The sequence below is a fragment of the Pieris napi genome, chromosome 2 (assembly GCF_905475465.1).
Source record: "Pieris napi chromosome 2, ilPieNapi1.2, whole genome shotgun sequence".
Taxonomy (NCBI): domain Eukaryota; kingdom Metazoa; phylum Arthropoda; class Insecta; order Lepidoptera; family Pieridae; genus Pieris; species Pieris napi.
In genome coordinates this window covers 10,010,001-10,037,613 of record NC_062235.1, presented here as the reverse complement: position 1 = coordinate 10,037,613, position 27,613 = coordinate 10,010,001, and the positions used below count along the sequence as shown (strand labels likewise).

At 32.8% G+C, this 27,613-nt stretch overlaps 1 protein-coding gene across 3 annotated transcripts in view; it reads right to left on the bottom strand.

Moving 5' to 3' along the window:
* Window positions 1-3,925: 3,925 nt before the first annotated feature.
* The window catches only part of LOC125061076 (5'-3' exonuclease PLD3-like), a 34,197-nt gene continuing 10,509 nt past the window's right edge, over window positions 3,926-27,613 (bottom strand). Inside the window, exons 1-11 of one of the 3 annotated variants that reach the window (XM_047666217.1) lie at window positions 24,192-24,371; window positions 23,560-23,672; window positions 23,173-23,331; window positions 21,842-22,019; window positions 18,806-18,940; window positions 18,299-18,421; window positions 16,956-17,024; window positions 12,197-12,328; window positions 6,718-6,857; window positions 5,354-5,519; window positions 3,926-5,095 (exon numbers count right to left, since the gene is read on the bottom strand). In XM_047666217.1, coding sequence (XP_047522173.1) covers window positions 4,823-5,095; window positions 5,354-5,519; window positions 6,718-6,857; window positions 12,197-12,328; window positions 16,956-17,024; window positions 18,299-18,421; window positions 18,806-18,940; window positions 21,842-22,019; window positions 23,173-23,331; window positions 23,560-23,672; window positions 24,192-24,356 — 1,653 coding nt within the window. In that variant the 5' untranslated portion in view covers window positions 24,357-24,371 and the 3' untranslated portion in view covers window positions 3,926-4,822. Of the gene's footprint in view, window positions 5,096-5,353; window positions 5,520-6,717; window positions 6,858-12,196; window positions 12,329-16,955; window positions 17,025-18,298; window positions 18,422-18,805; window positions 18,941-21,841; window positions 22,020-23,172; window positions 23,332-23,559; window positions 23,673-23,740; window positions 23,932-24,191; window positions 24,372-27,613 lie in introns of those variants that run through there. The other 2 variants (XM_047666226.1, XM_047666209.1) reach the window with 2 other exon arrangements.

The following is a 27,613-nucleotide window of genomic DNA, read 5'->3' as shown; positions in this document are numbered from 1 at the left end:
TGAGTTTTAAATAGTGTGATAATACCATTAGTAGAATAATACGACTGAAAGTAACGACTCCGAAATTCTAACTAAAAACCTCATGGGTTATTGTAAGTCACGTGGCCTCACTAGAGCCAATAGTAACGCGGCAAGCCAGAACGAAGACAGCTGTCGATATGCGCTCTCTCTCACACTACAGCTTGTCTATAGTAGTACAGGCCCGTACCCATCCATTATTTGTTTGATCGCCTGGCAGGTAGAAAGCCCTACCGAAATGATCTGTCTTTTTGGGAATTTTATTTTATAGTTATAAATAACACTCCATTAAAATTTCAAGCTGCCTCAAAAACATTTTTTATAATTTTTTAAAAAAATATTTGCACGCGTCTGGTAATGTTAAAGCCCCGATTAAATTGTCTGGCTTATTTTTTTTTGTATTTATTAAGTATTACACTGCAACATATATAAATTGCGTATTGCCTCAAATATATTTTTGGGAAAAAAAAATTAATATTTTCAAAAATGTAGGGGTTGATTTAGCCCCGCTACTCACCAGCCAGGTCTGCAATTCCGTGTTGGAATATAATAGGAGAGGTATGTGACAAGTTTTCAGCTTGCCTCAAATACCTGCCCAAAAATTGGTGCCACCTCTCCTACTATTAATGGCGCTTTCGTGCAAGTATTGCACGTATTTGCGTTGACGAATTTTTCATTCAAGTCTTAAATATTTTAGAAGAGTGTTGGAGTTTGAATACGTAAATATTAATGTAATAAAGGCAGGCAACACTTGTCCCATGTAAAGAAAAAGTTTTAGTTTAGAATATAAAGAATACCTGTTTGAATTTTATACAAAAAGATAGTTTCTGTTTTTTGTTTTAGTACTTCTATTCTAGACGCAGATAGTGTAACATCTTTGGCTCTTTATAAACATAAATTATTGTTTTTTTTAAAATAGACCCTCACCACCAGAGCTCAGTCTCCTTAAAATATTAGAACCATCCAACAGAGAGGTATGAATATGAGTAAAAAGGTGTTTAAATTCAGTTCTGCTGAAATAATAAAGTTCATTGAGATTTATCGCAGTCATGAGTGTTTATAGGATACCGAAAATGTAAATTATAAGAACCGATGCACGTAATGCTGCGCTAGCAGCATTTTCACAGGAATTTGAAGTTGACGGTTTCGGACCGAAGGAAATAACAAACAAAATAAAAAAATTATATAAATTAATTTTTAATTTAATTTTAATTTGTTTAACTTTAATTTAATTCAACACACCCTCACTCACTGCACTCATGTTTGCAAATGAAGAGATAATTGCGTACAAGAATTGCGTAAGAAATTATTGTACGTGCTGTTTACATCAATAATAGTTTTGAAAGGAAACTTTTCCCATTGATCAAGAATGTTACGTTTTGTTTAGACCATGCAACTCATTTATTGCGTCGATATAATTGTACAGGCAAGAAAATGGCATCATGTAAATGGGCCTTTATTTTACCTTCCTTTGCCAACTAATCAAAACTTTTTACTGTCTTTTCACCATAGAGAATAAAAGCAAACATAATTTCATTAACAGACTATCAAATTCTTTATTAAACCTTAAGGTTTTATAAGGAAGTTTTACCAGCAAAAAAGAATCAGGAGATAAAGAAGAGTCATCAACATCTGGATTGCTGGAATGAAAAAAAAAGGGTGCGTGTACTTATGTATGCGCGTAAGAAGTTATACTTCTTTGGCATTATTAAAAATAGTTTTTGATTGCATGCAAATAATTAATTACAATTAAATAATCATCAATCAAGACTGGAAAAGGAGTCATTATAGTCAATAAAGTTTAGTTTAAATTTGAAAAATTAAATAAATAAATATTTATTATTATTCTCTTACATTAAGTGTAACATAAATTCTATTATTATTCGAATGTTGTTTTTAAATTATGTCCAATGCCGTAGCATCTTCCGTGGGCAACTTTATTCTTGTAATTTAGTGTCACGGTGCGCGCGCATCGTAACATTTCACTCTCATCAATTTTTCATAACGCGCCTAAAGAAGTATAACTTCAAAAAATTAAAACAAAAATTAAAATTTTAAGGGTTAGTACAGCTATTTATCGCTAGAGGGGGATAACCAGAGAAGAGGAACCTTAACAGAGGTAATAACCATGAGAGAAAAATAGGAACCGACCTATTGCTGCACGACTGATTTGAGCGCAACCGCCAGTGCGAAAACCGCTGTGTGAGTTCGAAAAGTGAGTTACAGAATCGCAAGGCTGTTTCCTACCTTGCCTCGCCTACACTTAATTTTAAATTTCAATTTGTCAGAGGTGCTTTGAGCGCAGTATATTAGATATCAAACGAATCCTTTTGTCCGTCTGTTGTCTGACAAAAGCCACAGATACAGTCAAGTGTGCCAAAAATTTGAAATGGAAATGAGCTGGACACGTTGCTTGACTTGAAGGACAAAACGAGACACATTATGGAAAGAACCAAATGAACTTTATGCCGCAAACAACGCATATACTTCGAGAATCCCTGAATTATCCACGTAGCTAATGAAGCTTAGTCATAGCGAAGCGCCTCTTTGATATTTTAGTTAAAAAAAAGGGTGCGTGTACTTATGTATGCGCGTAAGAAGTTATACTTCTTTGGCATTATTAAAAATAGTTTTTGATTGCATGCAAATAATTAATTACAAGTAAATAATCAAAGACTGGAAAAGGTCGAGTCATTATAGTCAATAAAGTTTAGTTTACATTTGAAAAATTAAATAAATAAATATTTATTATTATTCTCTTACATTAAGTGTAACATAGATTCTAGTATTATTCGAATGTTGTTTTTAAATTATGTCCAATGCCGTAGCATCTTCCTTGGGCAACTTAATTCTGTTAATTTTGTGTCACGGTGCGCGCGCATCGAAAGTTTTCACTCTCATCAAACGCGCCTAAAGAAGTATAACTTCAAAAAATATTTTTTTAATATAGCAACATTAACTTTTGCAATCAATAATTAAGTAAGCTGCTATATTGATTTTTTTATATAAACGTTATTGACGAAATAATATTAATTTTAGTATATAAGAATTAAACAAACATTTAATTTAGTAAAGAATTTAATTAACCTTAATCCAACAGATTTCTTCTATACTTTGTGGGTTTACCCATATTAATTTTTGTCTTGACCTTAAAAAATATACATATTTTGGTACCGTTTTGAAACTACAATATATTTATTTCTCATAAATATTTTTAAACACAATATTTAACCTATGAACAAATATAAATACAGTCAAAACCGTTTATAACGACATCGTTTACAACGACCTATCGGTTATTACAACCAGATTGTATGGTCCCGTCCGAATCCCTATTAAACTATTCAGTAAACAAACCGCTTATAACAACATCGGATACAGCGACATATCGCTTACAACGACGAAATTTTATCGATATTCATCGGCTATAACGACCAACCGCTTCTTGTCTCAGCAAAACAAAACAATACAAACGATTTTAAATCTTATTTATAAGCATTTAATGAATATTTTGGCATATTATTACCTACGCACTTTATCCCAACGAACAGTTTCAGCCAACAACGATTTCCGAGACTCTTAAAAAAATTTGTTGCCTTTAACGAACAGTTTGATACTGGTGATACTCATACCTTGAGGCTAAAAAAAAAACAGAATGACTGATTACTTTTGTACCTATTTCGTAATAAATATTTTTGTTTCTTTTTTGACTCGTTTACATATTATAATATTAACATACCATATAACCCATACCTACCTATTCTAGATCGATAACTATGATAATATAACTATGTACATACATATGTACTGTACTTGTGTATATGACATTGCTTATAACGACTATCGGATATAACGTCGGCAACTATACGGTCCCTTCAATGTCGTTATAACCGGTTTTGACTGTATATAATATAAAACAAATTCATTTATTTCTATAGAAGGGATAAAAAATCTACTCTCTACAAGAATTCTAAAAGAAAGGCACGCTTACTTAAGTTTATTTACACAATTTTCGCAATATTCTTAATTTTTAAACAAATTATTGCTCATATTTATAAAGCAACAGGAAATTGAGCGGTTTTATTAAAATTCTAATTCACAATAATTTCATCCTACAAAGTTCATATATGCTTAAAATTTAAACGTAATTTTAATAACGCTTTTCTAAATATTATAATACATTCGGAATTCAAATTGGCAGGTTTTGTTAACATTCAAAAGAAATACTATCGGATTGAGCATGATTTAACAATTACGACTTTTAAGTCCCATCTCATGAGCGGCATGGTCATAGATGACACACGTGACCATGCTTACAATTGATAAGAATCGCTTTGTCATCCGGTAGTGAAGTTTCTTGGGAATGTATGAATACTTAAATAAAATTACAATCCATACTGTGACGTCATCCCGGCAGCGACATTTACTCTTAAAGTCAAATCTATTCTTGCTCATATATTTAGATTCTCATTATTGGTTTTGGTTGAGGTATATTATTGATATTTTTTTAAACGACTAAGAAAATGTTATCCGATAATTTTAGTGAGGTAAAGGTGAAATCGAGATGTTCTTCGGGAACACTCCAAGTTTCATAAAAATCGAATCACTATTTTTTGAAAAAATCCACACATTTCTGGACTTGTATGAGGTAAATTATATTGTTGATTAATTTTGTTGTATTTTTATAACTAATACTAAATCGTTTCATAATGAAAACTATTATTAGAACGCACTTTCTGCAGCATGAACCATTGACACCGAAAAAATTAAACTGTCACAAATTAAAAAAATGACATTTTTATCGCTATAAATTCCTCAAAGGTACCGCATAAGGAGACGTCCAGTCCCTCTCGAATAGTTCCTGTAAATCTCGCCGGATGTCGCTGCCATTTCTAACTTTATTTTCCATTTCCGGTTTGTATACAAAAGCCACCCCCGCAGTGTCAACGAAATAATCGGCTGACCAATTCGACGTTCCTATATACGCTGTTTTGTCTGTCACCATATATTTGTTGTGGTTCACTCGCGCGTATGGGATCTTGTCTTGGTCAGGGGTAGATGGCACTATGAAACGGCGCTGAAAGGTTTTTATTTATTAATATATTTTTATACAGATAACTGCAGTTATGAACACACTTACCGAAAATTTTGCTTTTATGGGAGTCCGAATTAAACTTTCAAAATATGGTTAATAATAAATACTAAAAAAAAATAATTCAAAAATCATGGAAAGAAGTTATTTCTTTTCCAATTAAGTGTCTATTCCCTCGTCTGTGAGAATCAACAAAAAAATTTATTAAATAAAATAATAGCCAATTTAACGATAAAATCTTACCACTTGAATATCAAGATGCGGCAAGGCCTGATTAAGCGCAGCCAGAGAGCGTAAATAATGTTCTTCGGCGGGCGAGGAGTGGCGCCACCAGCTTATCAACATGCGCACGCGGACGTGTCGTTCTAAAGCCGCTGCACGCAATGCGTCGTCGATTTTTGGCCAGTATCTGAAAATGAGAATTATTCTACTAACAAATATCTTATGTAGTGTTAGTCAATTTTAGGGTCTGTTTCATAATGTATGGATAAAGTACCAAATAGCTATGCAACACATAAATTATTTGGAAGATAAATTGGGCTATTTGACACTTCATCGGACTCATAACTTATGGATGGTCGTGAAACGCAACAATAGTGTTTATCCTATCATTGTGAAACAGACCTTAGTCTGTTTAGTTAGCAACGAGATTTGGATGTAATATGTATCCAAACCTAAATTGATGATATATGATCGATAGACAAGGAAAACTCCTACACACTGGTGAACTGAAAGTTCCAGAGATAGTAGACGAGTTTATATATCTCAGTTCCCTGATAAGCAGTAAAGGGGTAGTGGAAACAAAGTGCGAAGATGAAGTCAGATGGACAAAAACGGAATGACATAATTAGTGCGCTTATGGAAATTCCGGAAAAACAAATAAGAAATTGGTTGAAACTCTAATAATAGTGAAACTGATAATAGTTTTTGTAGTAAGGTAAAAAAATCGGACAAATACATATAAAATAATATTTTTTTACATATTTCGCGAAAGATTACGTTACGTTCTAGGAGGATATTAAAATCTGATTATAAGTTACGAAACGCGATTGCCAGCTTAAATTACTCCTTATATAACTTCAGTATTACTTTATTATAAGACATAACATTTATTCCTAACGAAACACACAAAATAATAATAAAATACAAAAAAAAAAATTTTAAAGGAGAAGGTACATTTTAAGTGTATAATGTGTGTGTGTTTTTGGTTGTAACTGGCCCTGGCTCAGCATTATGCTGAGGAGCAGTATTATATAGTTTAGAAAGAAAGAAAAAACTTTATTATGCACAATATACAAGATATTTGATAAAGTCAAGTGCACTGGCCCCCACACTAGGATTCCCTGTGTTGTGGGCAGCCAGTCCAACCTTTTGACATGAAAACAGTATTTTATAAATTATATTAATTATTTCTACACATTTATATTGAAACTATTTTTGTACAATAAGAATATTTTCAGTATCAGAATACGACAGGTTAACAAGATATCGTTTGAGATGTTTAGTAAATGTATGTAATGTGATTTTTGAAATGTTAGTGATAATTTTGTTTTTAATGAAGTGGTTAAAGATGAAAGGGCCTCGGAAGGAGAAAAAGCGTTTCTTACTTTGGTTGCGGCGTAAACTCAAACGCCGGAGCGTAGTCCATAACAGATATATAAACGAATTCCTCCGCCGAGTGAATGATGTTAACAATCGCGTCGTCATCATTAGTCCGACCAGCTGGGCTAAAAGGCGGTGGGGAACTCTGAAAATAACATATAATGTAAATCTAAATAAGCACACATGCTTTGACTTAACAAAAGCTAAAGAATTCGTGTTACTATAGTTACCAAATACATATACGGAGAAAACATCGTACTATCACTAACTATACGTATCTTGAGCCTGCGTTTCCTTCGAGTCAATTATTTGATTAAAAATTATAGTAAATCGCAAATCCATTCCTATTGTATTAACGATACTACAATTAAGAATGGATTTGCGATTTACGACTTTTATTTAACGATTATAATTTAAAGGGAAAGAACAGAATATCCTTCTAAAAAAACAGTCTTTCTTTATCATTATGAGAAACCTTCTTTTATAATACTTCGCAACAAATGTCCATAATGCCATAAGCTTCCTCTGACCGGAAGGGGCGAGAGGTCGTTCATGACAATATCATTCCGATATACGAATAAAAAGAATCATTGTTTGATATATTTTGAATAATATCGAAAATAAAACTTTATTTTGTGAATAACAATGCATATAAGGGAAGCGTTGGCCTGTGTGACCATTTTAGATTAAAATATTTTTATTTAACATAATTGATATTGAATTTCATTAAAACGTATACAAAACAGCAATGTTATGAGTACCAACAATTTGTTTTTTAATTGAATTACACACTAGCCCAATTTCATAATTGGTCACAAGTTTCCAAAACTTGCAAGGAATATAATATTTGGCCATCCGCCGAATACCGATTAATTTGCGATTCAAATAGCCGAATATTACGCAGAAATATTCAAGTATAGGCGATTTCAGTAATTTTCGTTCGTTTAAAGAAAAAATTAAAAATTAAACGATTTAATCCTTACTTATCCATTCATGCCAAAAAGTATACATTGCACACCTACAATTTGCTAACGATAAAATATGAAAAAAATAAAATAAAATATGTTTATTATGGAACATAAGATACAGGTATCACTTATTCCACGTCATTAAATTTGAATTTGTAGGCATCCCTACTCATCGGCAAAGAAGACAGAGGGTGTAGGCCGAGAGAAAAAGCCGGCGTAAAAAACTCTCGGTACTCTTTTAAAACGTCGATATAAAGAACGTCTTCACCTTAGCCGTAGAGTGGTAAGACTGGTCGAAGATTCCTCCTTCTTCCAATAATAAAATCATCTATAATCTATTATTAAAACCATAAATAACTATGATGTTAACAATGATGATAGAATTCAGTTTTTTTTTAAACCTTTCTATAAAGAGAAGCTTAACCAAGTCTTCAAAGTCATTTATTGTACATTAATTGCGATCACGTTTTATACGTGAGCGACAAATAATTAAACAATTAAAATGTGAAGTATAATTTTAGAACAAGTCGCCCACGCTGAGTACCGTTAAGCCTTAACGATTAAACAACGCAAACTACCTCATTACTATAATAATAAACAAGGTTTACTTCTAAGAATATATTAGGTAAAAAAAACGGTGTACAAAATTTCCCTACATAGGTGTCGTGACGTGGCGCAGCGGCTATATATCATGTACGTCATAAATATAAAGAAGAAAGATATGTTTGTTTGCATTGCATTGGCTCCTGGACCGATTTGAAAAATATATACCACTAGAATCATACATAGGTGATGAAATATTATCAATAAAGGGATCCGTGTGAATGTTCGATAAAGTAACAAAAAGTGTGAAAAATATACTAATAAAGATACCTATATCGCGTACGTCCACGTCGTCCAAAGTCCAAGATATTATACGTCTAACTATTACATACATACATATATATGTATTATATAACTATTACAATTACAATTACATATTTCCTTGCCTTTTGGCTGGTTCTCGAAATTATGAATGTCTAATTAGAACTTTTACTTTACGGAATTTAAATTCAACTCCTTAATAATCTGGAATTGTTTTTAAATTTATTGTCAAATAGCCTATTGTTTTTAGATCCCCTTAGGTCTTTTATTCATTAAACATGTCGCATTAAAAGTAAAAGGGCAATTGGAAGGTCAGAACAAGTCGTTATGAGTCAGCAGTTAAACCTTTTACTAAGATTAACTTGAACACCAACTAGTGACTAGAGCGGATTGACACGTAATTGAAGCTCTTTGTTAAGCAGTCAGGTGTCAAAGAAAGCTTCTTTGATTTGACATTTGTGTTGTACAAAGAATCTGTTCTGGATTACAAAGGAGTATCACTTGCTCCTTGCCCTATTTATAACGCAATTTCACTATTGATTTGAAGTTACCGGGTAATACTTTAAGACAATTTACTACAAACTTTTTTTTTGGAATGGAATCTCGCTGTTAGCCTTAAGGGCTCGGCCAGAATAGGCGATTTTCTCGCGATTAGCGCAAGGGCGTCTCCTGTTAGACTCGAACCTCTGCTTGGGCCGTTGCGGGGTGGTCAATCGCCTGAAGGGCAGGACGGAAACTACGAACTGATTTTAGCGTCTTTTATATTCAAGTCAAAGTCAAAATCATTTATTCATATAGGTAATACAATGTACACTTATGAACATATTAGCATACTATATCCTAGCAAGATAAACATATTACACATTTTATAGATAGTAATGATAAAATCTCACCATTCTTTGCTTTGTCATACAGCGTTTTAAACTAAAACTTACGTTCCTTACAACGTCAATCTTCAACATTTAAGAATTTGTCGACTTTAATTTTTAATAAATATAACTCGATAGCTTAAAGGCGACTTTCTCAGGCGTTATCAGTTTAGTTTCAACGATTTCACTTATAATAAATGTGTCAAGATATTAAATACGTATACCAGTAGGTTAATAAAATCGCATCAAAAGTATAGGTTGAAAGATAAATATTACACAACATAACCCGTAACTGAACTCTCAAGACACATGAATATTGCGCTATTCATACGGCTCTAACTCACAGAATATTCATGAATACAAGTGTATAGGGGACTGGTGCTGTATACATGTGTAACGAACCGTTATCGCTTATCAGAATCTAATTAGACGTATCTGAACACGACTTCTTGTTCAGAATAAAAATGTTTTACTAATAATTGATTTTTCTAACACGGAATAGTCATTTGAATTCAGTGATTTGATATAGGTTATTATTATCATGTAATAAGGTTGGATGATTGATGAAGAAGTGTTGATATGTGGAATAAAATTCTCAACCTTGAGGCCGTGCAATCGGACCTGGTTGAGAATAACATAAAAAATTGACTATAGCTATTCACTTGGCAGCGTGACACTATGAAAATTATAAAACAACTAGCAGCCCGGCCAAGCGTTGCTGTGGCTAAGGTTTTTTGTTATATTATATAGTAGCAAACTATTCAAGGGAAACGGTAGCAGAACACTAGTGATGGGGACCACATGCTTTTTTGGTGGTTATGTCATTAAATTGTAGCTTATGTGAAACGTTGGTACTTTCAACACAGCGCCATCTGTTAGAATTGTGACTATCAAATAGTAATCAAATATTTTGCAATAAAATAATATTGCGGGTATAAATTGAGATGTAAGCTATCCTATCTTTTAAGTTGGATCAAATTACACACGGTGTGCAAATTTGATTGATATCGGTTCGGTAGTTTAGGAGTCCATAGCGGACAAACAACGTGACACGTAATTTATATATATTAAGATATCAATCGGGACTATAAACTTGTGCCTTAAAAAAAAATAGTTAAACGTCTAAAAGAAAAAATATTTTCCAACGGTTTTTCCGAGATATAAAGAAAACACACTGGATAAAGGCAAAGAAAATTGAATTTTGTAATAGCGAGGTTTGCGATATCATGTTCACGGGACGAGCGTCGAGCATAACGAACCGTAATATTACCTACCTTATACCTACTTGAATGTTTATATTGGCTATGGTCTATAGATAAGGTAGAGCCTTCCTTTTATTATATGGAATAACAAAGATAAGTTTCTTGGCTACTTTAATGAAAAATAAATTTTGGCAGAATTTAATAAAAGTCTAAAAATCTATTTTTTCCGCTCATTTTTGTTATACAAAAAGCAAGATAAATTTATTCGAGAAATCATTATATTACATAATTATTCATTATTATATCATATATAATAAAGTACTGTAAAAAAACCCGATTTTTGAACTTTCTATTTTGTTTTATACTCGAACCAAGATATTTTTCGCATCATGTCATCCAACTTTATTAGCAGACCTCGCTAACATTCTCGACGATAAAACGAGTGTGTTCCCTGGAGATGTGTTTCTGTTATCGTGAGAGCATCGTACATTATCTGGATTACCTTATTCACTTTTCATAAAAATATACCATCTAATACGACTTAAAATATTACTGCTTCGAATTCACGTAGCATACACTTTAAAATTACGTTTTTCTGGTACATATATGGCTTTTCATCGGATTAAAAGGGTTTGACAGTGAAGTTTTACCTACTATTAATCACGACACAATAATAATTCATTAAATATTAAGAAATTAAAAAAAAGTATTAAGTATATCCATAGGCGCTAAATCACCTGCATCATGAGCCCCAGATATACGTACGTACGTACGATAGAGCAGAGTCGGGTATACTTAGTTAAATGTATTAAATTTTTATTGCCTTTTTCCTTTCGTTAGTTTGAACCTTTTTGTAAATATTATGTATTTAATTTTTGGATATATCTTTAGTATATATATTATTTATGTTAGCTGTAGGATTACGAAATAAATTTTAGTTATGCGATCATAAATGTTATGAACTATTTCGTATTCATTTTTCTACTCTAAAAGGACCTGATTATTTTCACGTACACCATATTATTAGTTATGGTACAATAATTATGCAGGTATGTATGTAAATATAGCGTTAATAAATATAAAGGTTAATGAATCGTGAATATAAAATAAAGGTCTAATTTGCAATCCGATTGTGTATGTTTTATTTTGTGAGTTTGGCAATAAATGGTCTATTTATAGCCACTAATTTATTGAGTATAATAAAACCGAATTTATGGATTTTTGTGACAGTAGTTATGGATTTTTTTGTATTTTTTGGGACCGAATTTTGGATTTTTTGTAAATAAATCTTGGGTTCCCAATCGTATAATTTTTTTTTATTTATAGTCGCATTGACGATACAACATTAAAACGACCCTGCTTCTATCGTGTCCTAATACTACGGGACGAAAAAAAATTTACTATGAGTGAAGCTTATTATTTCAAGTGCCACGAAGACGTATCACGGGTAAACCAAAACCGACAAAGCCAGGCAGAACATTATTTTTTTGTACAAAATGCGCCAACACAATATATCGCTGGAATTAAAAGCACAAAAAATCAAATAGTTTTGCACTTGTAAAATATTTAACGAATCCTTACCGTTATAAACACCCCATAGTTGCTCTGGTCATCCGAAATATTGATAGGATGCTCCATATTAATCTCGGTACTTAGTTCTTTAGGCCATGTGTCAGGCACCACCGCATCTGGGCTTCCGAGAGTCCAGTAAACCTTAAAAAAATAGAATACTAAAAATTATGATTAGGGTTAAATTTTGACATAAGGCATATCAATTCGCCCACAGGGTGTATAAACCGCAATTATAAAGCCCATTTGCACGATTTTGAACACAAGCCTTTTAGGTTGAGAACTCTTAATAACTAAGCTAAATTTCTCTTAAAAACATGTTATTTAATAATACGATGATATTTATAAATATGTATTAGGTACTCAATAACGTCATCGGCTGTTACGACTATCGGTTTTTACGACCAAATATGAGTAGTCCCTTCGATGTCGGTATAATAGATTTTGACTGTATTTTTCAAAAACGATTTACATTATTCATAAAATATAATTTGATAGCAACTTGCTCGCTGAAATTAAGAGAATGCAATTGAAATAGCTGTTATCGATCAGTTCGCGACATTGAGCGGTTTAACTAATAATTATTAGTTATTTTTAGTATTTCATTTTTATTTATATGCACACCGTCGTTAAATAAAGATAGCTTTCTAGGTTTCTAACATCGACAAATATATTATACAATACCAAACATTGTTTACCATTATATCGCAAATTCTCTGACTAAATTTACACTACATGATGCACATAAACGTAGTACGAGTAATAATTTTGTGTCTTTGTTAAAAAACTATTACACTCAGAATACATTTCTTTGTTCTAAAGAAAGCTTATCCATCAACTTTCTTTTTTAATTTTTTAACTAGATTTATATTGAATCTATCGACAAAACATAACGGAACTATAATCGAAAATGCTGTACCCTTTTGACATATAACAAAACGGTTTACTGTCAAATTGTTTACTTTTTAATTTATTAATAACCAACCAAGGCCATACATACAAAAAGGGAAAATTATGTAAATTAGAACGAATGGATGCCCTCGATGATAGGTGCGGCGTTTCATATGTATACGATTAAAATCTATACTAATATTATAAAGAGGAAACATTTGATTTTTTGTTTGTTTGAAATTAATAGGCTCCGAAACTACTGCACCGATTTCAAAAATTCGTTCACCGTTGGCAAGCTACACTAATCCCGAGTGATTCATTTTCAAAAAAATTAGGGATTCTTACTAAAACTTGAATAATCTAACCCAAGGTGTAAAAAAATAAACAAAAAACTTCCTTCAATCGCGTGCGCTGCGAAAACTATTAATGATAGAACAAAACGATGTATTACAATTTTTCAGGACACATCACTATCTATAAAAAATGTCACGACAGCATGTCTCTATCTTTTATAGTTACGTCACAATAAGCGTCCTTTTATAAATTTTTTTTTATTAAAATACCACCGCTAGAAAAGGCTCTTTATTCGTTCTTGGTATTGATCCTTATCAAAATAAATACCAACGTTTCACATAAGCTACAATTTAATGGCATAACCACCAAAAAAGCAGGTGGTTTGGTGTTCTCCTGCAGTCCTGCCGTTTCTCTTGAATAGTTTACTACTATGTACTATAACAAAAATCTTAGTCACAGCAACGCTTGGCGGAGTTTACTAGTATGTTCATATATTGATAATATCTCTCTCTCTCTCTCTCAAATCGGTAGCTCATGTCTGAGCGTGGTGGTCAGCAAGGAAACATCTGGAGCGGACTATCTGTTTCCACCGGTTTCTATCCAGCACCTCCACTAATGACAGTGTATAGTTTTGAGGATAATGAGTCTTTCACTGGATTGGTCTATCTGGTTGGTAACGTGATCTTCTGTGTTACGAACAAATGGTGACTTTCACCAGTATAAGATAATACTCGAAACAGAACCAATTTGAGTGTATGACCAACCAGGCTCCCGAAGATAAACCACTCCTTACATGGAAATTGTATACGTTTTTACAACAACCTCCAAGCGAGAATTAAATAAATAAATTCAAAGCCCTCGTTAAACGTAAATTAATCAATAAAAACTTTTTATAAATTTGACGAATATTTAAATAATCCTAATCCTTGGGATAGATTTGCTCCAGTTCAAACGACGTTCGCTAAGTTTTAATCATACGAATTTGTATGATTAAAACTTAGCGAAAGTTTCTTGCCAGTTCTTCTTGCCCGCTCTACGCCCTTGACTTGCGAACTGGTAGTAAATGTAAATTTACGTTTAATTTAACTTATTTTCTGACGTTCATAAGTGTACTTGTTTACCTATATGAATAAAGTTATTTTGAGTTTTAGTTTGAACCATGATCAGTTTCTCCAAGATATAATTCGCTGTCGGCATAGGTTATTGTATTGGTGCGCCTCATAATAAATATTCATAATCAGTCTACTGATTTTCGATATCAAAAGCGGTGCATTCATAAAATCAAATCCAGTTCCATTTTGATTATAACTATAATATTTTGTTACCCTCAAATGCAGGTGAATTTATCATTTCTATTATAAAATGAAACGTACAACCTCGTGCCAGTTAGCTGTCGAGTTACACAAACTTTAGGGGTAAATGTCATTCCAAGTTAGACGAAGTATCAACCGCATAAATTGGATCGAAGGCTTTGAAAACATGATTTATTAAAAAACTTAACGATACATTGCTGTTTATATGTGCATTTGTAAACCTATATTTAAATAATTACGTTTTGGTCCGTCAATGCTATATTCCGTAATCTTGTTTTGCTTATAAAACCTCATTTGTTTTTCTATAGGTACGTATGGTCTATGACTGATAGCAATCAGGACTGGTATTTCACCCGATTATTCGGTAATAATTACTATTATATTAACAATACAGGTCATAGTAAAAAAAGGCAAAAATCACAAAAATTAGGAATGAAAAAATTATTAAAATCGATCCAGTAGTTTTAATTTATTCATTACTGCCCGTGGCCCGCACGTGTTAAATTTGGATATTTTGATAAATCTCGTAGGGTTCAGCCTGCGTTTGCAATGTAAGCGGAAAAAATGTTTATATTTACGACATCACATTAGAAACCTCAAAAATAACAGTATTTGTTCACTATTTAATGGATGTTATTATTATTATTATATTAACCAATATTCAATAACTCTATCTATTTAAAAACCGCATCAAAATCCGTTGCGTAGTTTTAAAGATTTAAGCATACATATAGATTATAGGGACAGCGAAAGCGAATTTATTTTATACTATGTGGTGATCTACCAATATCGCTAGCGATAGGGATATCAACTACTTTTATTTCGCATATAGGTCAAGAATAAAAAACCACGGCCACCTAAACAAAATATATGAAAATGCTGTTTTAATCTCGTACGAGTGTTTTTAATTAAAGCCAAGTCAAGTATTCCAGTAACAATAAAAACAGGACAGGTGGCAGTTTATTAAAAGCGGCATTTCTTTGTTGCAAACAGTTTCATTAGAGATTTTGTATGGAGTAATTAGTGTTCTTTGTGTGCCTTTACTTCGGCGCTTAACTATTTTGCAAATGTTTACCATTAATATATAAACGGGTCAAGGGCTGTGATTAGATAAAGCTTTGAACAGTTTTATATTGCTCGACAGGTGGAATGAGTGATAAAGGTGTTCACGTTTACGAGTCTGAAACGATATGGTTTTGTGTAAGGTCAAGGATTCTTAGGACTATTTAATATTGTTTGATAATCTTAATATATATAAATTACGTGTCACGTTGTTTGTCCGCTATGGACTCCTAAACTACCGAACCGATATGAATCAAATTTGCACACCGTGTGCAGTTTGATCTAACTTAAAAGATAGGACAGATTACATCTTCATTTATACCGCAATATTATTTTATTGCAAAATTTTGTTTATTATTTGATAGTCAAAATTCTAACAGATGGCGCTGTGTTGAAAGTACTAACGTTTCACATAAGCTACAATTTAATGGCATAACCACCAAAAAAGCATGCTGGTCCCCATGACTGGTGTTCTCCTACCGTTTCCCTTGAATAGTTTGCTACTATGTAATATAACAAAAACCTTAGCCACAGCAACGCTTGGCCGGTCTGCGAGTTTTATATAAATATCAACAGATAACATTATTTAACTTCACAAAGAATTAGTAACGAGACTTATTCGCTTAAATAATTATATATTATATTAATGTAGAATTCTTGCACCGCGTTTGGTATCTTCTATTAATTAATTAATCAATGGCGTTATAAAAATTTTAGGTCTGGGCCTCAGATTTCTGTATAATAATCTGTCCAAACGCCTCGCGTGACAGCAAGCGCGTGACGTAAGCTTAATGTGTATTTTTTTTATACACTTTTCAACATTTTTATCAAGAGAATTGTTAAAGTTGTTAAGAAATCGAACCGTGACTATGTAAGTTGTATGGCACGCGAATACCTTATAATGTAAATATAATATCTCTGATTATTAAATGGTTATAAATTAAACATTTAAACGGAAATTTAATTAAATTATTATTCCTGTAGATTTATTATAAAAAAATATTAGTCATAACAGTTTTACTAAATAATATAGCAGATATATTATGATATCAAAAATATTACCAACTCGAGCCTAGGGCGCACAACGCTTGGACATATAATTACGCAATCAATTTATGATTTAAAAATAAAATCAATTATCAAAACCAGCATAAATTACAACAATTTAGTAGTCACCACTATAATAAGCTAAACTCTAAATTTATACTCACTTCAAATATCTTTGCTAGATCAGTCGCAAGACAGGAACAATTGTACGCTACGATTCCTAATTCCTTTACCTAGAACAAGTAACAAAATTTAAAAAAAAATAACAAAACACAAATAAGTGTCAAAAATAAGGAATTTTCCATTTGAAGTCTCATTGAGAAACATAAATGGTTAAGATAAATGTTTCGTCAATTTTTTTTTTTTAAATGTGACACGAGTGCTAAGAACAAGTCATCAGCTATTAAAGTTTATTTTTTTATACAATACTATATTACTATTATAAATTAATTATAGGGGAATACTTAAAAAGCCTTTAATACTATTTAACTTACATGCTAAATATAAAGTAAATATGTATACCTCAAGAAATACTATATTTCGTTTTTTTTAAAGTAATATGAGGCAAACGGGCAGGACGCTCACCTGATGTCAAGTGATACCGCATGGACACTCACACACACAAACATTGTCAGAAGGCTCATAGGTGCGTTGCTGGCCTTTTAAGAATTGTTACGCTCTTTTCTTGAAGGACCTTAAGTCGAATTGGTAAATATATTAAGTATCTATACTTAATATCTTCTGGTAAATGGTTGTTTATTTACTGCTTGGCCTTTACTCGAAGCTATGAATTATTTCAATATTCTCTAGCGGTGCGAATTCAAATTGGACCCGCTACCTTTATATCGTCCCATCTTCTTATCTGCCTGCCCCTCTTTCGTTTTCTATATAATATAGGGGAATAATATTCACCTAATTTGCTTGTGTAAGAGAAATATTTATTCCTTGGAGGCCTATACCTGTGAAGGGGCTTCCTACTGTAGAGGTGTGATTATTGTCTATATAGATATTTCGCAATTGTATTTGTAGATAATATTGTCTACGCATCATTATTTCGTAATTCCACTTGCACGTGGATCAATCAGTCGCCCTATAACCGCCATGTAAGTCAGAGGAATTCTATTTCAGTTTTCATTTGGTGTACCTCAAACACTAAACTACTAAAACTGTTACTTATAATTTGATATTTCTTATATATATAAGTTACAAAATGTTTGTATTTAATTGTTTGCAGTGTAATTTTAGCAGGAAATTAAAGGCATTTTTTATTTTTATAATTCGCCTATGAAGTGGTATTTTTCAATAAGTCTAATGGAGTAGTGAAGAGAGCGAGATATTTTTATCGTTATTTACAATGGTAAAAACTTGTATAATACATACTGTTACATACGGCGACAAAAATATTTTTTTATAAGATATTTTTCTTTATTATTATAATAACTAAGATTTTAAATCACTCACTTATTGTCTAAAGGACTTTTGCTGGCAAACATATTGAGTTACTCACTTGAGTCAGCGACCTCCAATCCATATTAGCGCTGCCTATGTAGAAGTGTGTCTTGTCTATGATCCAGAACTTCGTGTGAAGGACGCCACTTCCGAGCAGCTTTGAGAAGTTAAGGCTTCGCACCTATATAATAAATTTAATTACAAAATTATTCCTGTGTGTTTGTTGTTTTTTTTCACAACTATAAAAATATTTTTGTCAAAATACACAGATCACCGAAACGTAAAAAAAAAACGTCAGTCAAATGCTAACCTATTACAATGTCCAAATTAATAAGTAATATATAATTTTCAGCGTTTAATTCGCAATATTTGGTGTTAAATAAATATTGCGATGTTCTGTGTAAAGTAATCATTAAAAAATCTGATGTTACAACTTTTTAATTTAAATATTACGACACGAAACATTCAATGGTGTCCCGCCGGAATTTAATCGCACGACCTTAGGGTAAAAGCCTAGGTCAATCAACACTGCCCATTAAATAACACTTAAATAAGCAAAACTCACCTGCGCTGCTTTTTTCTTGACTAAATATTCAGTGTCTACATTAGGGTAAGACTTAGAAGGCCAGTTTTGAGCAATTCTTAATTTTATATTTCTCTTCAATCCAGCTGCTAACAACGCCTGGAAAACTTGTTCACCCTAAAACAATTACGATTATTAGAAGAAATTATTATTATAAAAAAATATTTCTTCCCCCAGTTTTTTTATTATAATAAAAAATGTTACGTAACGCGTTGTTTAAATAACCCCCCGCCCATGTAACGCACTGTAACGTTTCAAAAGACTCCCCCCTCCCCCCAAATTGCGTTACGTAATTCTTGAACGCTCCCTTATACACTCGCGAGCAAACAAATCGACTCAAGCGCTACCTCTGCATTCAAAGGTTGTTTTAAGTGAAGGTATACAATATTTTAATAAAAATTATATGTCATTTGAAAGCTTGAAACCTAAGCTTTAAAAAAAACATCAACACGAATAAATAAAACGACTTCCAACATGTAAATTTGCGAAATTAGGGCGTATGGGACAAATTACTCACTACGCTACCAGCCAGTTGCGCTACCCTCTACCCCTATAAAACCCCTGTTACCCTTCAACCTTTATCAGTTGCTTATCAACAGTTGACCGATACACATCTCCGCTACCTGCATTCATTGTTTTCAGGAAACCATGGATACCACACCTCAAGAAGCCGCTCAAGTTTTTGCCTTATTGCAACAAGGACTCAGTCAGCGAGTAGTCGCTTCCCAGCTTCACTTGAGTAAATCTGCTGTATCCCGAGTATACAGACGATAGACAAGAGACTGGAGCATTAACTCGGAGACCAACAACCAGCCGCCACTGTTGTACTTCTGAACGAGACGAGTGTTTCAGTGTCTCATCCTCCCTGCGAAATCGGCACCTTACGGGTGTCGACGTGCAAAGCGAGCTGGGACGTGTTCGAGGTATAGCTGTCAGCGAGTGGATAGCAAGAAGACGTCTGAAGGAAGCCAACCTGACTCCAAAAAGACCTGCAACGGGCCCCAAATTGACTGCAGGCCACCGGCAAGCTCGGCTACAGTTTGCTCGAAAGCATCTTAACTGGAACATTGGGCAATGGCGGTCGATCCTGTTGACTGACGAGTGCAGGATGTGTCTGCATGGCAGTGACAGGAGAGGCCGGGTCTATAGGCGTCCGGGAGAGCGATTTTCCTAATGCTGATTCGCAGAAATCGTTGCCTATGGTGGCGGTTCTTGCATGATGTGGGCTGGTATCTCGTTGGAGGGTATAACCCAGCTCGTTTTCGGGCCTGGAGTAGGCCGAAGAGCAGGACTGACAGCTAATGGGTACATCACAAATATTCCCCTGGAATATGTTGTGCCCTACGCAGGATTTGTTGACAAAGACTTCATCCTAATGCATGACAATTCTCGATGCCACACAGCGCGCCTTACTCAGCAGTTTCTTCGAGAAGTCGATTTGCGCACAATGGACTGGCCTGCGCTCAGTCCAGACATAAATCCCGTCGAGTATTTATGGGATGAGCTTAAACAAAGGGTACGAGCAAGAAATCCAGCCAATTAGAGCCTTGAAGAATTGAAAGCAGCTTTGTTAGAGGAGTGGCAAGGTATTCCTCGAGACACCGTCAAAAAATGAATAAGGTCAATGAAGAACACAATAATAGGGCTGTAATAAGGGCTAGGGGGCAATACCAATTAGTGAACCATTAAATATTATACTCTTTAAGAAAAAAAAAACGTGTTTTATTTGTCAATTCTGAACACAACTCCTTTACCCAAAATCCCATTTTTCCCCCATTTAAGTTCAGACACCAATAATAAAAAAAAGGAAAGATGGATATTAATAATGATGACATCTCATAAAAGCTGAAGTTTTAAGCTTTCAAATGACATATCATTTTTATTAAAATATTGTATACCTTCACTTAAAACAATCTTTGAATGCAGAGGTAGCGCTTGAGTCGATTTGTTTGCTCGCGAGTGTATATTTGAAAATTTTTTAGCGCTAAACTTCGTATACCTAAAATTGAGGAATTTATTAACGTAGCGAATTCGATAGTTCCCATTTTCTTATAAGCAAGGAGAGTCGTAAAAATCGAGTTATTAATGTAAATGTTTTTTTAATAACGGGGTAAACGGGTATGAGGCGCACCTGATGTTAAGTGATTCCGCCGCCCTTAAGGCCGATTTACATTATCTTAGTGTTTAGGAGAGTGCTTTAGTACAACTTAAAAGGCAAGTTCTTTACTACTTTACTAAAGTACTATCCTAAAGCACTCTCCTAAACACTAAGATAATGTAAATCGGCCTTTAGACACTTACATTGCCCAAGGACTTTTAAGTATTGGAATGCTCTAACAAAAAGTAAAAGCAATCCCCTTCCAAACTTCAGATTTCTTAACGCATTATTTCTATGTCTATTTCCGCACAGTCTCAACATAGACCGCTGTGGAAATATATTGACAACAAATGTAAAAACACTTAAATAAGATAATTAACTTATTAGTTACATGGGCTTTAAAAACTAGAGGCACTTTATTATTGTTTTATATTCCCAGTAGTATATATACTTTAGTATACACCAGGGGTCTACAAACTTTCCAGCCTTAGGGCCATACTGATTACTCCAGTAATTTCCGAGGGCCAAAACCATATGTCATTATGCTTGTTATAAGTTATGTTTTTATCACAAAAACTAACAATAAGCCTACAACAATGTTATGAGTAGTTAGCCCATGACCATATCAATGTAGATGTCATATGAATAATTATTCAACATAAAATTAGAATACATCAGTAAACTAAATTTAATTTGCTATAAAAAATATGTAATGTTCTCTAAAAGGAGTTTTCAAGTATGCTAGCTCTCCGCGGGCCGGACAAAATCTGTCCGTGGGCCAGATGTGGCCCTCGGGCCGTAGTTTGGAGACCCCTGGTATACACTATACACTTCAAATCAAAATAAGTTAAATAAAAATACCAAAAGAAATATACTACATGTCCGATAAAATATTCTTCTAAAAAATTATAATTACTTACCTCAATAGAGGAATTATATTTATATTGTTCATTAAACCTAAGAGTCCAATACAAAGACGCTATTTCTATAGATGATTGAGCATCGTCTATCAAATCTAGCCAGACATTTTTTGTGTTGGCATGTGTTGAATTAGGCGGATACATATGACCCTCTGGTATACTTTCTACTAAAGATAACCTGCAACAAATATATTAATATATATTTTTATTACACCTATAGAACACATAATCAGGTAGTTAATATAATAGATAATTTTCTTTGGATTTCATCGGAGAAATTGGGAACAAATAATCGAACGAAACTTTTTAATAAGTATTAATTTATTAAGTTAACTTAAAATGCATGGAAAAAGTTGTCATCACGCTGCCTAATTTATAATAATGTATCAAGTACTTATTGGAATTAATTTACTCTTTAAGAACAGTTAACGTTATTTTCGATGTTTACGATATAGCGTGTAAGTAATAAGTATGTCGGCAAACTTGGCAAACTCATTGCAACAAACATAATTTTTTAGTGAAATAACTCTCAATATTATTTGTTATATTAATCTGGGCATATATCAAACATTAATTTTTACTGCCAATTTAAAATAAACCAATTTGACTTTCTATTCAAACTCATATAATATTCATTGAAATATATGGATGTTAAATAAAAAACAAAAAGATTCAATGATTCATGTCACAAAGATTAAACTCTACTCAACTGTTTACAATGGAACAATTCTAGTAATAGAAAACAATTTTTCTATATGACAGCAAAGTCATTTATTATTTTCTGCGGAGGAAATGTTCTTGTTATATATGATTAATGGCTTTTCAGTAATAATGTATTTTTATTATGATTTAATGAAAATTGGTTAGAAATAATTGGTTTTATCAACTACATGGACTAACTGCCTGACATGATCAAAAAGAACTTTATAGTCAAAATCACATTTACCTATATCAATACTATAACCAAAACCATAGTATTGGACATAGTAAAGGACTATCAGAATGGAAGAATTTATTCCAATATTATATAAAAAGAAAGGATTTGTATGTTTGTGACTAAATTAAAAAAATACCAACCTATAACAAACATTCTTTGACCATTAAAATGCTATATTAACATAGGTTATATTCAAAATTATTGAAAACATTTATGTCCAGTCAAGTGGAGATAGGATGCTTGCTTAGAGTATAATTATTTTGTCACTTGATAATAATTGGTACAAAAGTCACTGTACAAATTATTATTATGCGAAGTACTGGACTGTAATTCATATTGATTCTTAGTGTGGAGAAATTGTTAATATTTAACAACATATAATAATGAACCTTACCTACACTCATCTGAGCAATGTAAGTCTCTAGCAGTGGGCAGCACCTGGGCTATATTCGGCTGATCTAATAGTGGCACTAAAACCACAAGAACAATCAATAATATAACTATTGACACAGGAATACATGACGGCCGACACCATATGCTTCTTTTCTTTCTCCTAAAAAAAAATTAAGGATGAAAGAAATTTAATTTGAGTTAGCATTTGTACAAAGAGCAAAAAAATATATTTCAAAGTTCCTACTAGTGAAGTAGATATTTAGATCCATCTACTAGTACTGTTCACAAAATGCAATGTATGCCTCAAGTTCCCTAAAGACATATGAGTTACTGAAAAGCTTACTATGCTTTTTTACTAACACGATTTTCAAAAAACAAGAAGACTTACTTGTCATGATAACTATTTCCATTTTCATCTCTCATCATGAATATTTGCTCCCACTGCTCCAACTCCTCATCAGATGACGACGCGTTCCCCACACTCCCTGATTCAAGAACGGTCTGCAAAGAAGGAAGATTTAAGGACATAATATTGGATTTTATGGAAAATAAATTCAAAGTAAACTTACTTTTAGTTGTTGTAAAAACTTTTTGTACATTTTAAATAATATATTTAGTTCATTAGGTAAAAGAGACAAGTAATGCTAATTAATCTTAAAAAAAATATATTTAGTAAAAAATATAGCAGTATTAAAAGTTCATTGTTAATATAAGTAAAAAAATATAAAATGCTTTGTTTACGTTAACATAGTATAAACTTTTATAACGTTTTTCAACGTAACGTTGTTACTTGTTGTTGTCATTTATCAGCTGTCAAAGTTATCAATAATTGAGTTAGATTGGTCACAGATAAAAAACGTAATATGTTTCGCGCAGGAGTACAAATTATATGAAGTTCCATACATCCATTAATTAATAATATAATAGAATATAATGCATATTACGCAAACGGATTTAAAATTTGATCCTATTTTATGGATTATTTATATATTTTAACATGTTTTTAAGAATCGGTCTTACCATGATAGTTATGTTATGTATTAAATCACTGCACTTTGTAAAATACACATCATGATCACTATACAATACAAACTGTAAAGCTGCGTATCCTTGCATTCCTTTGATTCGTGCGGGCGCAATAGCATCAAAAATATAACTGCAAGTAAATGACGTCGACAACCGCATTGTGCATGTGCATTTTAAATACTAGGTTAGTTGAAACCGTTAAACTATCCAGGGCAACTGTTTAAACATAGTCATTATCGTTTTACCAAGCGCCTAATGGTATAATTTAATGTACAAACTATTTTTGATGGGCACATTGCATGATTTTTATAATTAGGCGCGGTTCGTCAAAACAGAATATTCGAAATTCGTGATCTCACCCACACCTAAAAATGTTTTAAGTAAACCTTGAAAATGCATCAAATTTTAAGCTCGGATACCTGTGTCACTGAATAGAAAAGCCTTTCATTTTAGTAAAGTAAAATGATTTTCATTAAAACTCTTACTAGACTTTAAAAGCCTTACTAGGTTTCTTAATCTTCAAAATAAGCATTTAACATTCTTAAGTAAAATAATGACACGGTTCGTAGGCATGTAATAAATAATATAATATGTGGTACTTATAACTTCCCTCACCTTAACCTTCAGGGTCTTGTTAGAATGTTGCGTGTTGACCTGTCACCGTGTTGTCGGCAGAGATATTAGTAAATTGTAAAATACAGACAGAGTAATAAATCACTTCAACTTCGAGGTAACACCTCTGAAACGTGTGATTCTGAAAGCTGACGAATTTGTACTGTGACAAAAATATTTTTTCAAGTACAACCTAAATACACGTAATATTGAAATAATAATTACATGGGTGATGACTTGTAATGTCGCTTACTACTTTTACAAATACATTTTAAACACGATTTTTATACACGTTGGAAGGTAAACTGTATAATTTAAAAGTGCTTAGTTTTTACACGTTACTATAATAATAGTCCCTGGAAGTAGTACTTTTCCTTTGCATAGCTATTTGGTTTTTAAGCAACATATTTCAGGAGATCCATGATAATATGATAAACACCCGGTCAACTCAATACAATTCATGAATTTTTGAGTATCATAGAATCTATTATATATAATAGTTTCTAAACTATTTCCATAGCTCACTTTTACGACAGCATATATTACCCTATTACATATGGAACCCTCCATTACATATAAAAACGAAGTTCAGGACAAGAATAAAAATAAAAAAAGCGCTCCACGTCACAACAATTAAAATTATGCACTTTCAACATAGGATCCCTATAATCCAAAACAAGATAGTTAGATCTGAACAATGCATACAGAAAAATCAGAGAAAAAGAAAGAGAAATGGATAAATATGGTCCTCCATATTTATTTACCCTAAATAGGCTACAAAAAACACTATAACTTATACTAACACAACTTTTACTCATATTAAGAAATGTTAACTAACCAATATTTGTATGGATTCATTAATAAAGCTCAAATAATAATAATACCCTGTATTTTCAGTTAATTATTGAAAGTGCAAGTTTCATTCTAATAAAAAAAACCACTTCAGAAATAATGCTTTTTGTCTAGGAAAAATAGTCCAATAACTATTGTACAAATTTCAGACCATTTTAATCCATTAGTGTAATGTAAAAACGTATATATATCTTTGTTTTCAATTTTGTACAGTTCAGTACGCAGTAATATGCTTTTAAACCAAGGGGGAAAAAAAGGCCCGCCACTGTTTCAACACACAGGACAGATATTTGTTTCATTATTCAAAATTTTATTGACAATTAGGTTAACACACTCCTCTTTTCGAAGACACTCTTCTAAAAGCAACAGCCAGCATCGGAATACTTGGCGTTGACATATCGAACGACGTTCAGTTTCGTGGTCATTTAGAATTAGAGGGAAATGCCTCCAAAAATCTTGGTGTGCTCAGCAAGACAAGACGGTACTTCACTCCGGGCCACCGCTTGCAACTGTATAAAGTGCAAATTCGGCCCCACATGGAATACTGTACTCACCTCTGGGCGGGAGCTTCCCAGTACCAGCTCCTTCCACTTGACCGTATTCAACGAAGAGCGGTTTGAATTGTCTATGACCAATCCCTCTCCGAGCGGCTTGATCCCTTGGCGTTGCGTAGAGGTGTGGGGTCACTCTGCATCTTCTACCGCATTTACCACGGAGACTGTTCAGACGAGAATCATCGGACGCCGAGGTAGAATACGAAATTCCACCCGTATCACCTCGATGTCCGTTGTTCCACATCTAAGAGTTTTTAAAGGCAGTTTGGGCGCCTACCGCGCACCAACACTATTTGAAACCAGCTGCCCACTAAAGTATTTCGGAACCAATTGGACTTAGGGTCCCTCAAGAAAAGAGCGTACCAATTCTTAAAAGGCCGGCAACGCACTCGCGAGCCCTCTGACATTGAGAGTGTCCGTGGGCGGCCGTATCACTTAACATCAGATAAGCCTCCTGCCCGTTGTATAAAAAAAAATTCCTACACGAATTCAATTTTTTTGTAACTCTTAAATTCTGAATAGAGATGTAACGCTAAGTACGGCTCATATATGACAAAAATGTATAGGATTCTGAGAAAAATAGAGCCTATGTGCGAAACTTAATGAAATAAGAATAATAAAAAGTATACAACAACGTACTTAAATTAAGCCCTAGTATGTGTATTGTAAGTATTATAACCAAAGCTATTTTGCGACGGCGTACAATTAAAATGCTTCTATCGTTACGTGTTGCCATGACGACATGTTTAATAACAAAATATTATGTAAATAACATCATAGTTAATACGGGCAAAATTGATGAATCTTGAACATGATTGATGGGTTGTAATTCTAGTTAAATTACATGACATTAGTCGGACCTTTAATCTAGAATACTTCAGTTTGGTTAGTGATTTAATACTAATATAACTACCTACATATTAAGTTAGTTAGCGCATGTCGTTAATTTAAAATGTTTACCTAAACTACTTAAAAATTGTCGATATTAAAAAAAACTAATCTATAAAAACTTTTCGGGTTGTTTTCATAAATTGTTAAATTTACGTTTTTAATTATAAGGTGTGTTTTATCATTGCTTGTATGAATCGAGTTTCCACACTTTTGTTATTGTTTACCTACGTGAATTAATTAACGATGAATATTCGTCTTTTGTTTTAATTATAAATACGGCTAAGCGCTTATCAAGTCGAACTGATGGAAAATGATCATAATAAAACACATAAGTAATTGCAAAGCATCTTTTGAGTCAAACTTGAAGCCAGTTCAGTGTTATCAAAAGGATTTTTATGTAATAAATTAAGAAAAATCAACTTACTATATTTTAACGATGAATATTCGTCTTTTGTTTTAGTTATAAATACGGCTAAGCGCTTAGGTATCAAGTCGAACTGGTGGAAA